Raw genomic sequence first — 16,835 nt, 5'->3', positions numbered from 1 at the left:
CACACACACACACACACACACACACTGCAAGCTATATGACACTCTGCTGGTTCTTCCAGGTGATCACCACAGTTTCAGGGGCTCAGTGAGGTTCTGCTTCCTTATGGGTATAAAAAAAACCCTTAAACTGTGCTGGGTTTGATCTGGTTCTGGTATGCTGTGGGAGTCAGTGGCAGATTTAGAAAATTTTACATGGAGGTGCGAAGGAGGGCCAAAAGGTCTAGGCAGGGTGGCGCATACCTCTTCAGTGAACTATGTGAAAATCCCCTGTGTATAAATAAAGTCAACAAAATGTCCACAAAAACAACTTAAAGCTATGTATTGTATCATCATGCCACCCCTCTTGCCCCTGTCCCGATGTTGAGAACCAAAACAAAATACTAGAGGCCCAGAAGGATGCAATCAAACAGATGAGTTTATTGAACACACGCGTGGGAAGATGTACACTGCAAAACATCAGATGTAGATCTCCGCCCAAAAATACACTTCAGATTGCTTTTATAATGTCAGGGTTGGTTAACGCCCCTTCTCGTGTTTTACAAGAATGTAATTTGTATCTTAAAAACATAATTTGCATCTTTTACAGACAATGATCATTTTAAGAGATAAACGCAGACACCGAAATTCCCCCTCTCTAGCATCTTCATCCAAATATGGCCCTGAAGATCCCCAGGGACTTGTCCTCCTCTTTGGCCCATCTTCTGTCACCTGTTACTAAGCAAACTCAAATGCAACAAGAAGCTGAATACATTCAGGCCTTCACTCAAGCCTGTTTCTAGATTATATGTATTATATGTGTTTTGTAGGCATGTATGCAGTTTTAACCTTCTATAGCTTCAAGTCACTTGCACAATAGATCGTCCGGATATCGCGCCGAACGAGGCTTACAACCTCCAATTAACTGACTGAGCTCCAACTCTTTAATAAGCACAAAATGCAATGTGTATAAAATGGTCATAGCTGCACTTGTAATAAAAATGTTAATGTAATGCCAACAGTTTCACTAAATGTTTTAATGAAATGATGATTAATTTGATTAATGCAATGGTAATGACTTAATGCAAAGTTAATTAATGCAATGGTAATATGATGAGTATGAGTAGCAGTAAAATATTTTCCTTATTCCACACCCCCCTGCATAACAGTTGTGAGGACTGAAATATACAAAGGTCTGTGTGACTCTCCATGGATATGACTCTCTGAAGCATCCATGACCCACTGTCAAATTACATGTGCTTTTTGTGAACATGCTCTCATTTGTAAAGAGGATTCTGGTGAATCCCACTCAAGCTGCATATTGCTGGTCTGTGAGCAGAGATCCACGTCAGGCCCTCATGGAAACCTTATGGACTCTGACAGTTTGGTATGGCAGGATAGTATGTCCTATCCTGGAGAAGCTGGACTTCCGGTGCAACCTGAATGGGCTGCAGGTGCCATCTGATGCTACCATTAGTGACAAGAATACTAACAAAAAGCGATACTAGAGAAAATTCAGTCAGGAGGGATAAACAGAAAACAGTGGTCTGTGGTCACCACCTGCAACACTTTTAATTTTTGGAGGTTGTCTTGTTGCCCCTCCAGTGCTCCTGCTGGCACTTTCATTTGCACAGTGTGAATACATGTCGGCTGCCGACATGTATTCACACTGGTTTCTGCTCCCTTACTGGACAGACTGTGAAAACACAAAACCACAGCTCGCTTTAAACAACATTTTTTTCTGGTCTGGCAAAGATGACCAGAGCTGCCCTCAGTGCCAAATGATATCCTTCGAAGTTCCTTCCAAAGCTCCACTCTCACCACTGCTCATTATTGGCATCCCATTTGAGTGCCTTGGAATGGACATTATTGGATCTGTGGAGAAGAGTAAGACAGGGAATCGCTGTATGCTTGTAATTACTGATTATGCAACCAAATATCCTGAGGTTTTCCCACTGAAATCCATCAAGGCAAAATCAATGGCCTGTACAGCTCTTCTCAAGAGTAGGGTTTCCATGGGAAACACTGACCAACCAGAGAACTAACTTTATGTCAGGCGTACAAGCTGCTGGGTATTATAAGCCTGAGGACCACTTCATAAAACCCTCTGACTGATGGACTAATGGAGCAGTTTAATCAGACTCTAAAGCAGATGCTTCGAAAGGTGGTAGATGAGAATGGAAGGGCTTCCTTATCTTCTCTTTGCCTACAGGAAGTACCACAAGCCTCCACTGGTTTCTCTCTGTTTGAACTCTTGTATGGTTATGAGTTTCAGGACCTCTAACCTTCTTAAGAAACATTTGGGAGGAAGACGAGGCAAAGTTGGAATCTGTTAACATTGTTTACTATGTTGTGCAGATGAGGGAGTGACTTCAGAAAATGAGTGTCCAGTCGAACACGACCAAAATCCTGCAGAAGCATAAGTTCTGGTATGACTGATCAGCCCGGCAGAGGTCCCTTAGTCCTGGACAAAAAGTGTTGGTGCGCCTCCTTACTAACAACAATAAGCTACTGGCTAAGTGGCAAGGACCCTTTAAGGTTCAGAAGAAACTGGGTTCCACTACTTACTGGATGTCTACACTCCAGCTCCAGCAGGGTTCTGCATATAAACCTTTTGAAGGAAGGGGTGCAGAGGAAGGGGAGCAATACTTACATTCTGCTGCTGTGGCAAACTGTGACCTTAGCCATCTGCCAGAGGATAAACAGCTTCAGGTGAAGGGTGAGTGGAACTCTGAAGTATATCAAGTGAATCCGGGTAGAACAGGTATTGCTGAATGACAACTCTGTCATTAAAGAGGGAGCCATGGGAAGGCGTCTGAGTTACAGGATTCCTGAATGTCTTTTGGCATCTCTAAAGAAGTAAGTTGACTTAATGTTGTCCTTGGGGATCATCGAGCCTTCAAGGAGCGTTTCACTGCATGTTTCACTGCTCAGTGACAAAAATACTTGTGAGCCCCTGAAACAAGATCAAAGACAATGCATTTACCAGACCTCATACCACAGGATATACCCAGGGGAAGCTACACTAAGTGTGTATGGTTCACCGCAGATATATAAACAGGGTGTATCTTTAAGACCAATTGTCTGTATGATCAATTCAGTCACCTATAACATCTAAAAGTTCTGTCTTCAACCTCAACACGCTGGTAGGCAGCTCTAAACACCACATCCAGAACACCTTGGATTTTGTTGAGAAGGTGAAAGATGTCATTATGGAGGCTGATGAAATAATGGTCTCGTACGATGTTACATCTCTCTTCACTTGTGTTTCAGTCACTGAAGCAGTGGAGGTAGTTCATAAGAGATTACAGGATGACCCCAACCTCAGCAACAGGACAACTCTCAGCACCAACCAAGTGTGTTTGATGTTGGAACTGTGTCTTCATTTCATATAATTCACATACAAGGGTCAGTACTACAGGCAGTAACATGGGTTTGCTATGGGTTGTATGCTATACATTCAAATAATTCACCTATTATTGGTCATTGATCAATAGTCACTGATCAATGTTCATCACAATTTGCATATTAATGATCCTGAAACTGACCTTACAGGCCATTGTTCAACAGTGGTGCTAGTTTCAGTCAAATGTACTTTTTATAAAGTTGGGAAAACCCGCAGTCAGCTGAGACTGAAGAAATCAATTTTGAAAACATCAAAACATTTCATATTTTTTAAGATGTTGTTTTTTGTTTATTAAGCCCTAGGCCTGCAAGTGCACAGTGCAGTGCAGCTGTGTTGTTCAAGTTTTTAATGCCTCAGCAGAGAAGTCGTTTTTGCCTTTCCAGGAAGGTTCTCCGCAGAGATTACCAGCACAGTTGAAAACTCAGCAGGCTTGTATGGATGCTGATTTCCTTTAAAAGCTCTGACTGGCAGAAACGCAAAGTAGCACATAATGAAATGACATAATAAACTCCATCATATATGAATGAGGCAAGCGTTTATTTACTGATTTCCAACTGTAAAGGGTCTGCTGTAGTTTTTGCTGAACACGCCACTTTGTTGCAGATGCCTTCTCGCGAATGAACACTAGAGGGAGACACCAGCTCACTGATTTCTTAAGCAATCACTGCGCTAAAGAAATCAATGAAATTAGGTCAATAAATAAACAAGTTTTCTTTTTTTATTCACACTTTTTTATCTTCATGTGATTTTCTGAGTGAGATAAAAACAATAACGGACTAGCAAACGAGTTTCTACTTTTTCCAAAAATAACAAAAACTTAGTTCTAAGCACCAGATTATATAAGAAACTACTTATTGTAGTCTAAATTTACAAGAAATAAGAAGCAACTGTGTTATATATTTTGGGTCTATACTTTAATCATAAAGAGATCAGTTAAGTGTTATCATAATCTAGCTAAGAATATGAACTTTTAAAATGATCTAAAGTTATCACAGAGTGGTTTAAAAGCAGTGTTTCCGCTCGGCTGTAGTGTACTGTAAAGTGTGACTCAGCCTCATATAGCACTGCTACGGCTGTGTCTTTAAAACCCTGCTCTTGGCTCCTTGCCCAGAAAGTTTATTTCCCATTTCCCATCCAGCCACATGGACTGATCACCACCACGCAGAGCGAACAAGAATTTCCACTCTGAGAGCGGCAACTCCAGCAGCTGTTCTGAACACAGGACTTTAATCTTTGACCAGGGATTTCTACATCCACGGCTCGGTGAAGGACTTAAACCTCGCAGCAGATCTGCCACAGCTTGTCAGTCAACAGAGATTTGAGGTATTATTTAAAAACTGAGAGCTTTTGAACAGTTCTTTTTCTCCTGCCAGTCAGGTGCACCGTTATTCATGTAAGTAAGTGGTCTGTGTAGTTTACATGCTTGCTTTTGTTAACAGTGTGTTTTCTGGTACTGATCAGCTACTTTTTGGACAGTGTGTCAGATGACTCTTTGAATGTGTTGTGTCTGTTTCGTTCTGCTGCCATGTGAGCACTATTGTCTTTTTCTTTTCTTTTTTTTGCATGAATACAAAGCCTCTTTTCACAAATCTATAATTCCCCTCTCCTGTTGACCCGGCGGTTTTGTAGTTTGTGGGGCTGTAAAGTAGCTCTGCTCATTAGTGCTTCTCCTGTGAAGGCTGTAACTGACAGGTTGGTGAAAGCTTGCACACATGACATTTAGTCGCCTTAGAGGAGGAATTAGGCACAAAGATTTAAAGGCAAACAATGTTGGCAAGGACAATTAGGTTAAGATTGACTGTTTTGTTTGTTCAAACTGTCACAGCCAGCAGTAAACAGGACGCTTGCCTTCACACACTCACACATTTACGCACAGACAGTGATGCTCTGATTGACTGAGCAGACTAAGGCACAGACACACCACCGTAAGAGATGACGTGATAAGCCAAGTGAGACTCTTTTAGAGACAGACTGGTTTGTTATTGCCGGTGTCTTGCACAGGGGCTACATCATGTGCTGCTGAAGTTTCTGGAGAATTTTCTGGGAAGATGAGGTCACAGGGAGACACACCCAGAGGGGCCTTTTCCAAGCAGGAAAGGCCACGGGTGGAAGACATTCATCAGTGGCTTTGAGTGAGTCACTTGCCATGAGAAAGCTGCAGTGCTGTTGGAATTTCCTTTCAGCGTGGAGCACAGAGGTTTTAACCTGGATATTTAAACTGAGCTGGATGGCGTCACATACACAGACAGTTCTTATTCAAATACACAGTTAGAGGCTGTATGCTTTAGTTCTACACAAGTTCCTGCTCTGTTAAGATGTTTGAGTATCAAAGAGTGCAGATATAAAAAGGAGTATAACAGTAAGAGCTGGCTCCAGCTGCTGGAATGTGGCTGGAATGAGGTTTATTTCCTCTTGGCTGAAAAGATCAAGATGGATGACCTGTGGATATTTAACCCCCCACATCCCCACCTCTGCTCTCTTCATGTGATTTTTTTATGTTTACATATACCAAGTGGAATTTCTTTTTGAGTCACAGTCAGGTTTAAAAATAGTAATATATTGCGTCTTCAGCTTTGCTCTGATGTTGAGAGGCCCAGAGGCTGAGATTTTATGTAAACGGATATGGCCGAGAGGGCCCACAGAGGCGGAAGCAGAAGTGGGGGTTGTTGAGTCACTGCAGTACTGTTCCTCCGACGTGTCACTTCTGGTCTCATGCCTCTCAATAGGCTCACATACACAGACGGAGACTGAGATAACACAGTGTTAGATTGGGGCAGACGGTCATGGTGTGGCCAAAGGGAAAAAGAAAGTAAGCTGTTGCAATAAAATAGCAAATAATCATAAATTTTCATCATTGTAGAAACACACATAGACATACTATAATGACAAGAGGACTCCCTGCTGTATGTAAAGGCTTCATTTTGTGGCTGTGACCCTGCTCCCTCTGCTCACTGCTGCTTCTGTTGCATATTACATACAGTACAGTGGCTTTACTTTGGCACACAGCCGCTAGAATTACTCAGAATCCAATTTTAACTGTGTTTTCTTACTGCTCCCTGCTATGTAATACACCACACAGACTTCAACTTATTTTCTAAATAATGAAACCCTGGTGTCACGTTACTCACTGAACTGTATTTCTGACATATATTTACCATAATTCATGTTGCTGTCACCCGTGCTTGCATTACGGTCCTTAACTATTATGGAAACCCACAGAAAGGATTTACGTCCTGTGACTGATGATGGAGGGAGGAGTTTTTCTCTGATTAAACCCTGTGGTCATTCCAACAAACACTAAACTACACAGATTCTGGTTTCATACCAGTCTGTCACATGAGGTCACTCAAAGACAAATGATTATAATTTTATGTCTGCGGCATTTTTTTTCACTTGGGTGTGAGAGATTATAATTCTGCAGATTTTCTCCCTCTCTCTTTTTTGTTAACCCTGAACAGTCCACCGAGTTTTCTCAACAACTTAGAGATATCAGGCCACATGTTTATCTTAATTTTGCTAATCTATGAAAATTAAATGTTATTGAGGCATTATTGAGTAAATTTCACAGCTGAGTTTATTCAGTGATTGGATTTATAGTTTAATAATTACCTTCCATTAAAATAACTGTTTCATGTACTAAATGTAATTTGTACCATTTCATTTCATCCAATTTTGTTAATCCTAGTTAAATAGCATAGATAGTTTCCTATAATTAGAAACTTACTGGGTTATTTCAAACCCAGCTTTTATAGTCTTTTATTCTTGTTTACACTTAAAAATTATTTAACAAAATATATTTTGCTTTCTTCATTTTAAATATCCGTATAGTACATCAAATAGAAAATTACTGCAGGAAATACTCATCTAAACGATCAAGATTGGAGGTACGACACACCCTTCATAGTGCCCTCTGTCAGGCATATGGGAGTCCTTTTGTTTTTTATCAGATACTAGTTGAATGAATGTCTGTTTTTTGCAAGTCTGTGTCGCCCAGTATATTCCATGTGATGCAATGTGTGGTATGAAAACTGGCTGACCTTTTCATGCTCCTTGGCTCTTGACAGAATTTACAGCTCAAAGCATGATCGGGCGCAAAACAAGGCATCTTTGTGCAAGGCAGATATCAGTTTAATAATGTTCCAGTTGTTTCAAAACTACGGCTGTGGTTCCCTCATTTATGGCTTGTTTAACCAGCTAGCTAGGATCACAATATTTAAGGTATCTTCCTTGGGCCGCACCACATTTTCCTTGATGAGACTTTCCACCCTCTAAATACTAACTCCATGTTTGCAGATTACTGTCACATAACTAAGATACTTTTCCAGCTCCAGGGACTTGAGGAGACTTGTTTCCACTTGCTTGTGATGGTGCAGTCCAATAAAGAGCTATTGCGTCAGGACTAATCGTAAATCAGCCACAACTAATCATTTCCTCGCAATGCAATCCCCAGATAAGTAACCTTGGGTGCTGGTGTTCATATTGACATATATCATTATTTATTAACACATCCAGTCAAGTAAAATATGCCTCACACAGTAACCTGCAGCACTCAAAAGGATCCACGCTGAATGTTTTGATGCCAGACTACATTACGGGTCAGTGCCATTTTAGCAGCATTAACTCACACAGTGCATAGTTTCTGATAGTCATTTGACATTGAGCATTATGGATTTTTTACTCTTCCGAATGATTTTCACTGGCACTGATTGTGTTGTAGAGATGGGAAAATGCACTTCATCAAAACACCCAAGACATTTTCACAGCACCAAAGCAGCTGTTTGTTTCCGATTGTACTAAGAGTCGTTTCACACAAACTGCATAAAAACTTGCAAAAAGAAAATAGAAATAGAAAAGCCTGCACTTCAAAGAACAGTGGCTCTGTGTTCTTCTGAATACTCTTTCAGCATCGGGAACTGGTCAAGCCAGATCTCTCAAAAGCCCTGAGCCACATCCCACTTTATCTCATGACTAACAATATCTTTTTATGCCTTAGACTTTATACACAAAACAACTGAGCAACACAAGACACAAGCAGATCCCTCCCAATTTTATTACAGTGGTTTTACAAATTGAACGTTTACTCTCGGTGAGCGCAGTTAAATTGAGGGAGGAGACTTGCGAAAGTAGCTGAGCAGAGGAGGGAGGACCTACCTGTCAAGAAAGAAATCTGACAGCAGTGCACCGATGAGGACGATGACTGCTAGCTGAGGGAAATAAATACAGTAGTGGAATGTGTCTGTTCATCTGTTGAAGAGTGGAAAGCTCAAAATGGGTGGCACTCAAAGTCAGAGGAAGAACAGCAGGAGATCCAGCTCAAGGAGTTACACCAACACCGTCACGTGAGTCCAGCCTCTCAGCTGTTTGATAATTTTACGGCACTTTGAGCTGGTGCAGAATGAGGATTTCCACCTCTCCTACATGACTAACTCATGCAGTTATAACAGCATCAGCAAAGACACTTTAAACGTGCTAATGGATTTTCATGGGCTGTACTATACAAACTAAAATACAGACCTTGTGCTAGATTTCCCTTCTCTTTGCGCTCGGTGTGAGACAGACTTGCGCACACATGCAAATATTCACACACCCTAAAATGAACCCGTAGATAAGGTTGCATAGAGATGGGACTGTTAAATGTTTGCTCACTGTAGTTCCAAGTATGTGGATGTGGTTGTCCCTCTGCTTTTAGCAAACATAGAAGTGACAATAAAAGACGCAACACCACAATATGTCAAAGTAAATCAAACAGCACAGATAAGTTTAGCTTGTTCAGAATATTGTTTTTCTTTTTTAAAGGCTTGGGGGGGGTTGGGGACAGTAACACAGAGAAGTTGTGACTTGACATGGTGAGCTTTGATTTGTCTGAACAGATCCTCAGTCGTCATCATAAAAAAGGAAAGAAAAAAAGATCTCAATGCGAGAAATATTGCTTCACTGTGTCAATGTTTGCTTGAGGTTATTCGCATCCTTGTTTGTACTAGCAGGAACAGTGGCACCTCTGCCCTCTGTGTGTGTGTGTGTGTGTGTGTGTGTGTGTGTGTGTGTGTGTGTGTGTGTGTGTGTGTGTGTGTGTGTGTGTGTGTGTGTGTGTGTGTGTAGGCAGTTCAATCCTTCAGCAACTCTTATTGTGGTCTACATTAAATAAGAGTTACCTAACCACTGTAAGTGAGGATATAACTGCACAGCACTGAAAGACAGGTCAATAATGTTTATTTGTTTGTTTTTACGGTGGCAGTAAAATAATGAGGGCATATCCTGTACTCTTAAGAATAGAGGTAAAACTCAATTTAGTCTCAACTGGTTGCATGACTCTTCACAGCTGAGGAAATAAATGAAAACGACACATTTCCTCTTGGTGTCAATATGCGTAAGTGCCCAGTTTTTAAATCTGTGGAAATTCTCTTCTGACTCCTAACTTTGGCCTTCTGTTTCAAAGCTGTTCGGTGTGGTCTCCGTCTCTTCCGATCTGACCCAGGCTTTGGGTGAAGTGTTCTTCTGGGTTTTGGGCACGAGCGAGTCAGGCTGGCAGGTATCAGCGAACCTCTCTCGCGCCTTCTCCCAGTTCTTTTGGGACTTTGATTTAGTCAAAGACGCGTCGTCCAGAGACATGGCGGCAGCTGCTCCCAAACCCGACTGGGACTTTCGGATTTTCAGTTGAATCTGTGAAGACGGGAACGGAAAAGGAAGACAATTGAATCACATTGCTGTTTTGCACTGAAACAAAGGAGAACTTCCACCAGCAGAATCAGCGGATCGTCTTACCGGGTCTTTCATTCCGGTTCCCATTTTACCCAGTCCCTCTCCTTTCTTCCAGCCCATCTTTTCCAGCATCTTCCGTCCTTTATTCACTTCACTGATCTCCCTTTTGGAAAACAGACACAGTGAATGATCAACACTTGAATCTAGCATTTCCCATCAGGTGGAACTACAGCCATTTGCTAACACTTACTCATGAACAGAAGCCGGTGCATCATCGCGTTGGAAAGCACCCTCACTGCCCACTGTTTGCCTTCGAGATTCTGCTCGATCCTTATATTTGGGGTTCTTCAAGGCTTTCGTCTCCTCAAAGTCACCGCTCTGTTTGCAGAAAAGCAGAGAAATGAGTGCCTCCATTATTATAAAAAAGGAAAAGAAAAGACAAGAGGGTTAAAACTTATGACTGCACCAAGGTTTGCACTCACTTGCAGGCCATATTTGGCCTTCATCTGCTTCAGCTCTTTCTGTCGCAGTGATTCTTTATCCTCTTTGGTGAGAGCAGGACCTTTAGAAAACAACAGCGGCAAACTCAGGAGTGTAATCTCACACTGGGTAAGAGCACAGCTTTTACAACAAGAGCAGGCTCACTGTTGTTTCATGAATCTATGCAAAAAAAAAAAAAGAAGATATTCCCCTCTCTGTGGACGTGTTTCACTTTAAGTAGCTCACCAGTGTTGTCTTCTCTCTTGTGCTTGCTGAGGTGAGCCATCACCTGACCGGGCTCACAGCCATCACAGGTATCGTTCCCTGAATGGATATGGAAGGACAACACAGTCTCTCCCATCTTCACTTCATCGCCGTGCATCAGTGCATGTGGCTCAGACTTGGTTTTGGGCTGCAGATGAAAGTATCATTGACGTGGTATCGGCTAAGTTCAGGTTTTGTTTGCTTTTTTCTTTTCAACTCAAACGTAAACAAAATGCTCACCTGTAAGATGCGGTTGCCATTGATCACCGTTCCATTCTGGCTTCCCTGGTCCACCAGCATGTAGCTCTGCTGCTCCTGGTCAAAATACACCTCTGCATGGAACTAGAACCACAAACATACTGGCATTTAGAAAGATCACATAAGCCTGTGTTAACAAAAAACAATCATTCATAACAGAGTAACTTCCATCCCTGCAGGAAAGCGGAAAGGAGAGGTACCTTGCTGACTCCCATTTCTGGTATTCGGATTGCGTGGTTCATATCTTTCTCTCTGAAAACACAAAAGACAGCATGTTGTCTTCACTTGGCTATTATATGACAGAGAGATCAATTTAACCTCTTTTTACTGACTACTCATAGTTTTAACAACGGCTCTGAAATCTTGTGAGTGATTTAATTCAAACTGCAACTAAAGTGCTAAAATTTCCCACTGTTGCAATGTGTGAACAAAATACACTTCTGCTGCCATGCAATCACCAAACAGCAACAGAAAACAACCCCACAGACCTGCCAATGGTGGCTGGAGAGTCGGCTGTGATGATGAACAGAGTGCCCACCTGCAGCACAGGAGACCTGACCACAGTCACTCTTACACAGGGAGGCCAGATGTCTTTGACTACAAGGAAAAAAAAATAAAGCACCACATACTCATATTCACAAAAATATGACAAGTCTCAGACAGCTACAAGCATTACCAAAAAGTGACAGGTCCATCAAACAAACTTGCCCCAGATAAAACAAACTGTGCACGCCATGTGAGTTAATTCAGACTACTCTTACTTCTCACCTTCTTGACTCTGTGTGTCCATTTCTGATTCAGGACTTTCCATTGAGGCTGCGCTCGAGGGCGACGAGAACGAGGGGGTAGACTCCCATTCTTCCCTCTCTGACTCTGTGATCTCACCCTCTTCTGGTTCACTGTTCCCCTCAGATCCATCACTCCGAGTGGCCTTCTTTTTCTTTTTATGTTTTTCCGACTTAGATTTCTTCCTTTTCTTCCTTGAGTCTCCCTTATCGTCATGGTGTGAGCCGTTTTTCTGCTTTTTTCTCTTTGATGGATATTTGTCGCCGTCTTCTTTGCGTTTGGACGAGTCTTTTCTCCGTGGAGCCACATCTGGACTGCGAGACCTTCGTTTTGCTTTCCGTGATTCTGTCTTCTTCTTAGTCGTTTGCCTTTCAACACAGTCGGCCTCGTCTTCTTCCAGCTTTACATCGTCACTTTTCACTTCCTGTCATTAAGACAGTGAGCAGTGAAACTACCATCTGCTGTGAAAGCTGGACTTTGTACTGTGGATCCCCAATCTTTTGGCACAGAAAGCTTATAGACGGTCTCAGTCTTCAAAGAGAATACATTAAAGACCTTTACCAGGTTAAATCAGGCCTGACAGCAAATTCTAAGTGTTGAGCTGAGCTTCAGCAACTTATTATTTGCGTCCTTTGAGGTTCATGGGTTTACTTTTTCACTTCACTAACTCTTTATTAGCCGTATCTCACACAAAAGGATTGAATGCAGGCAACACAGAGACCAGGGTCAGTGTTTGACTCACTGTGTCACCTTTAAAGATTGTTAAGGTGCTGTGTACAATAAGAAGCTAATTTTCAGTTTTTTAAAGAACAAAAAGCAAACACATACTTTTAAATCTTTTGCACATTAATATTAAAAAGGTATACCTCTGTAGGAAGGAGTTTTCCAGTAAGAGGAAATCTTCATTTTAGCCAAAGAGTTAGTCACCTCTTGCACCTAGGTCAGAGGAATAGTCTTTAAGTCAACTAGCTTCATATAAAAAGAAAAAAAATATCTATTTGAAGACTGAGACCAGCAAAACAAATTGGATTTTAAAGAGGGAACTGAAAGGTCAAAGCCAGCTGTCAGCAACAAAATGTAACATTTTTAAGGAATGCATAAATAAAATCTTGCACTATTACATACCCTATCATCCTGTGATGTTTTCTTGACTCCTTTCTTGAATTTTCTGCCTTTCTTATCAGCGTCCGTTTTTTCTTGATACGGCTCTGCACTACTCTGCACAGCAGGAACCTCAATCCTGGAATGAAACTGGTATCGTCCACTCTCTGCATCGTAGTAGTAGTAAATGCCAGAGTTGGCATCGTAGTACAACTGACTGGCCTGATGGAGAGGGGTGAAAAATGTCAGAAATGTGTGCCAAACTAAACTTCCTCTAAAATAATTTCTACTATAAACTGCCAAACTTTACAGCTCACACACCGAGTCGTAGTAGAAGCCCGTGCTGTGGTCATAATACATCCCAGAAGTCTCATCAAACACAAACCCAGTCTGTGTCATAGCTTCCTCAGCAGTGGCCCTCAACATATCTGCTATAGATCCTCCATCGCTCCCCTGAAACACAAATAGTTTTATAATGGTGACTATAAATGGAATATGACTCTTTTTATAAGTATAGGAATGCTAACATAAAAATAAAAAGACACACATGGATACCTCTGTTGTGACCGCTAAACTGGTCTGGTCTGGCTGAACTGACACATCTGCAGCTGTTGCTTCATTTGTTGTTGAGCTCTCTGCTGCCTCATAATCAGCTGGCGCCGTGTTCAGGCTTTCCTGAGTGTCTGCTCCCTCCGAGTTCAGACCGTAGTCTCCATAGTAGTAATTATAATAATCTGAAAAGGAATATTAAAACAGCTTTAGGCTGTTTTTAAACTTAATGACACAATGAGTAAATTTCATTCATGCGCATGTGAAAGTAACACACCAGTTTCTGTCCATACATGTTCTTCTGTTTGAGTTTCACAGTCGACTTTGTCTTTATCTTTTTTCTTCCGTTCATGAATCTCTGCACTCAGCTGGTCGACCTGAACCAACACACATTGAGATAAAATTCAGTGCGCAAACATTCAAAAATTCAAATTGATTTCCTTTCTTGGTTTAAACCATAATGCAGAAAAATAGAGCACAACTTAGGTTAAAAAAATAAATAAACCTTGGCCCTTTTGCCACTTTAAACATTAAACTGGCTCAAAATACACCTCAGAACAAACAAAACTACTATATGACATCATTTAGATCTAGACTGTCTAGATTATCTGCATTAATGCCGGTGTAGATTTTTGCATCATATTAAAGATGTCATATCTCATTATCATTGCTACAGTAATTCAACTCGTTTACTCGGTAAGCAACAATAAGACAAGCCTGGTTATATCCGAGTGCTAGCCTCCAATTACCATTTAGTACCTCCAACAAAGCAAAGTGACAAATTTGTTTGACCACCACAAAAACACACCGCAAAGTACAATCAGGCTGAGAAAGAGGAGATACTGGCAACATGATAGTAAACATTTGACTCCATAGAGCATCATTCAGAGCACTCACTAGTTACACTCCATGTAACAGCAAGATCAAACACAAATGGAAAAAAACGATGAAGTTATTTGGTGGAAAATCAAGACTTTAAGCAGATGGTTTAAATACACAAAGCAGGTAGAGATTATTTTTCAATGTTTGTTCTGTGATAATATTGTGCAGCTCCTAAAGAGTTAGACAGTGAAGTGATTCTAATTACCTTTAAAGATTTCCAGATGAAAACACCACTTAGGCTAATGTTGTGCTGTTGTTTGATTAATGCTGTGCCACTGCTATCTCACTGTAACAGTGCTGCTGCTTTAAATTAGGAAGTCGGTAATCAATGACAGTAGCTCATTGGAAAATAAAATCAATCTCCATATTGTGAGAATTTCTTTATTGCAAAATCTTTTGTTGCATCGTGATATAATTTGGAGGATATGTCTCCCATCTCTATGATATGTTTGGCTTCTTTTCATTTGAACTGACCTGCTTCCTCAGGTCTTCGTTATAGCCCTCCGTGCTCCGCTGCAGTCTTTCGGAGTGGCTCAGCTGCTTCTGTAACTTGGCCAGCTCGGCTCGGCACTCTTTGAGCTCCTGTTTCAAAGATTCGACTTTCAGCCGGAGTTTGGCCACTTCAGGCTCCGTGTCTTTTTCTTCGTGACTGTCGTCGTTCTCCATTTGTTAACCTAAAACAAAACGATAGCGCTTAGCGGGTAGCAACGGGTATATGAAAAAACCTGTAGACCTGTCCGCATATGTAACACACGGGGTGTTTATCAAGTCATGTAACTGCACGCGTGTATAAGCTAACTGAGCACAGATATTAATACCTGTTTCTTCTTACCGTTTCTTTCGTTTTCTTGGTCCTTTTAGTTGTAAACTTCCTCTCAGCACGGAGCATGAGCCGACCTGAAAGTTGAAAATAAAGATCTTATAACTATCCTGCATGTGCGATACAGCCGAGTACATGTTTTGATGATAATTAGACAGTTACAGTTGGAACCGTGGAAATGTTTATAGTCCGGCCTGTTGGTGACCGCCATTTACTACTAACGATTGCGTCACGACGGAAGTACGTCTTCTTTAGGTGTGGCGGACTTCTTTCCCTGTTATGAGGATCTTTACCGCCACCTAACGGTGGACCGCGTTCATAGTTACACAAACCACTAAAATGAACAATTAATCTAACTGTTCGTCTTTTCTTGTCTTTCCTGTCTTTTTGTGCGTTCACATTTCATTTTTGATTTGTTTTGACTTACTTTGTAGGTGTCAGCTTCTCATTTAAATTACTGTTTTAGTTCAATTTTACATAAGAGGGAACAGAAACCCAGCAAAAGGCTGGCCCTGTTACCAGGAGGCTAAGAAAATTATTGCTAATGTTAATTTGCAAGCATTAACTATCATAAAAAGCATAGATATAGTTATTTTGTTTTGTTATGCTACGCTATCACATTTATCTGGATTTTCTTGAATGAATATACTGGCATTCAAAAGGCTTTAATAGGTTGCAATGCTGTGAAAAAGCATTGCCCCTTTTCTGATTTTCATTGTATTTTTTATTTTTGTATACTTGTCACACATGTTTCAGATCATCAGACATTATAACCTAATTACATAAAATGCAGTTTTTAATTGTTGATTTCGGCGGGGGGGGGCTCCAAATCTACTTGGCCTTGTGTGGAATAGTAATTGCCCATCTTGTTAAATCCTGAATTAACCATGATTAACTACTTTTTTTTTAAACACTAAGTTCAGTTTCGCTAATGACACCTAAACCTAATTACTGCCAGACCTGTTGAATTAACCACAGGAAGAGCCGTTATGGACAAATGGAGAAAACAAGAAGCAATTTTCTCTATTTGTGGAACAGAAATGTTCGGCTTAACAAAATTATTCCAAGAGCACATGAACGGCTCATCCAGGAGATCACAAAAGAACCCAGAACAACATCTGAAAAACTGCAGTCCTCTTTTGCTTCAATTAAGGTCAGAGTTCAACAATATTCAACAATAAGAAAGTGTGAATATATCATCCACCGGAGAGCTCCAAGGAGAAAACCACTGCTGACCAAAACAGCGCAAAGTCTCACCTCACATTTGCCAAAAAACATCTTGATCCCCAAGACTTTGGGGAAAATATTCTGTTGACTGATGAGACAAAAGCTGAAGTTTTTCAAAGATCTAAGTCACATCTGCACTAAACTAACACAGTATTTTAGTAGTAGTGGTAGTGTGATGGTCTGGGGCTGTTTTGCTGCTTCAGGACCTGGACGACTCACCGTAATTGATGGAACCATGAATTCTGCTGTTTACTAGAAAATCCTGAAGGAGAATTTCTGAATCTCAAGCTTACTTGAGTTATGCAGCAGGGAAATGACCCAAAACACACCAGCAAATCTGCCTCTGAATGCCTCAAAAGAAGAAGAAAAAAAAGTGAATATTTTTAA

General features: G+C 41.1%; 2 protein-coding genes across 3 annotated transcripts in view; one reads left to right on the top strand and one right to left on the bottom strand.

Moving 5' to 3' along the window:
* Positions 1-4,483: 4,483 nt before the first annotated feature.
* Positions 4,484-16,835, top strand: part of tacc1 (transforming, acidic coiled-coil containing protein 1) — a 31,231-nt gene continuing 18,879 nt past the window's right edge. Inside the window, exon 1 of the mRNA XM_080891527.1 lies at positions 4,484-4,705. The gene's annotated coding sequence lies outside the window, so the exon portion shown is untranslated. The remainder of the gene's footprint in view (positions 4,706-16,835) is intronic.
* Positions 9,114-15,466, bottom strand: aggf1 (angiogenic factor with G patch and FHA domains 1). 2 transcript variants are annotated; one of them, XM_080892832.1, is made up of 16 exons: positions 15,384-15,466; positions 15,234-15,298; positions 14,876-15,075; positions 13,797-13,896; positions 13,526-13,704; positions 13,292-13,423; positions 12,995-13,192; positions 12,736-12,805; positions 11,572-11,680; positions 11,284-11,335; positions 11,066-11,167; positions 10,808-10,973; positions 10,564-10,643; positions 10,332-10,459; positions 10,145-10,244; positions 9,114-10,042 (listed from the first exon to the last, which is right to left on the bottom strand). In XM_080892832.1, the coding sequence occupies exons 3-16, from the start codon at positions 15,065-15,067 to the stop codon at positions 9,794-9,796; spliced, it is 1,857 nt and encodes a 618-aa protein (XP_080748958.1). In that variant the 5' UTR covers positions 15,068-15,075; positions 15,234-15,298; positions 15,384-15,466; the 3' UTR covers positions 9,114-9,793. The 2 variants fall into 2 exon arrangements, with proteins under 2 accessions (XP_080748958.1, XP_080748957.1); XM_080892831.1 differs by lacking the exon at positions 12,736-12,805 and adding an exon at positions 11,852-12,293.

The sequence above is a fragment of the Rhamphochromis sp. 'chilingali' genome, assembly GCF_963969265.1.
Source record: "Rhamphochromis sp. 'chilingali' genome assembly, chromosome: 9".
NCBI lineage: Eukaryota > Metazoa > Chordata > Actinopteri > Cichliformes > Cichlidae > Rhamphochromis > Rhamphochromis sp. 'chilingali'.
Note: the sequence above shows the minus strand (reverse complement) of the source record. Positions and strands in the feature narration are given on the sequence as shown.

What these genes read in the sequence shown, in the direction of transcription:
- aggf1 (XM_080892831.1), bottom strand. Translation starts at nt 15,067, where the DNA reads ATGGAGAACGACGACAGTCACGAAGAAAAAGACACGGAGCCTGAAGTG. An exon ending in CGGGCTTCTACTACGACTCG is followed by an intron (nt 13,193 to 13,291) that starts GTGTGTGAGCTG and finishes CCTCTCCATCAG; the next exon opens with GCCAGTCAGTTGTACTACGA. An exon ending in GAACCGGAATGAAAGACCCG is followed by an intron (nt 10,043 to 10,144) that starts GTAAGACGATCC and finishes CCGTCTTCACAG; the next exon opens with ATTCAACTGAAAATCCGAAA.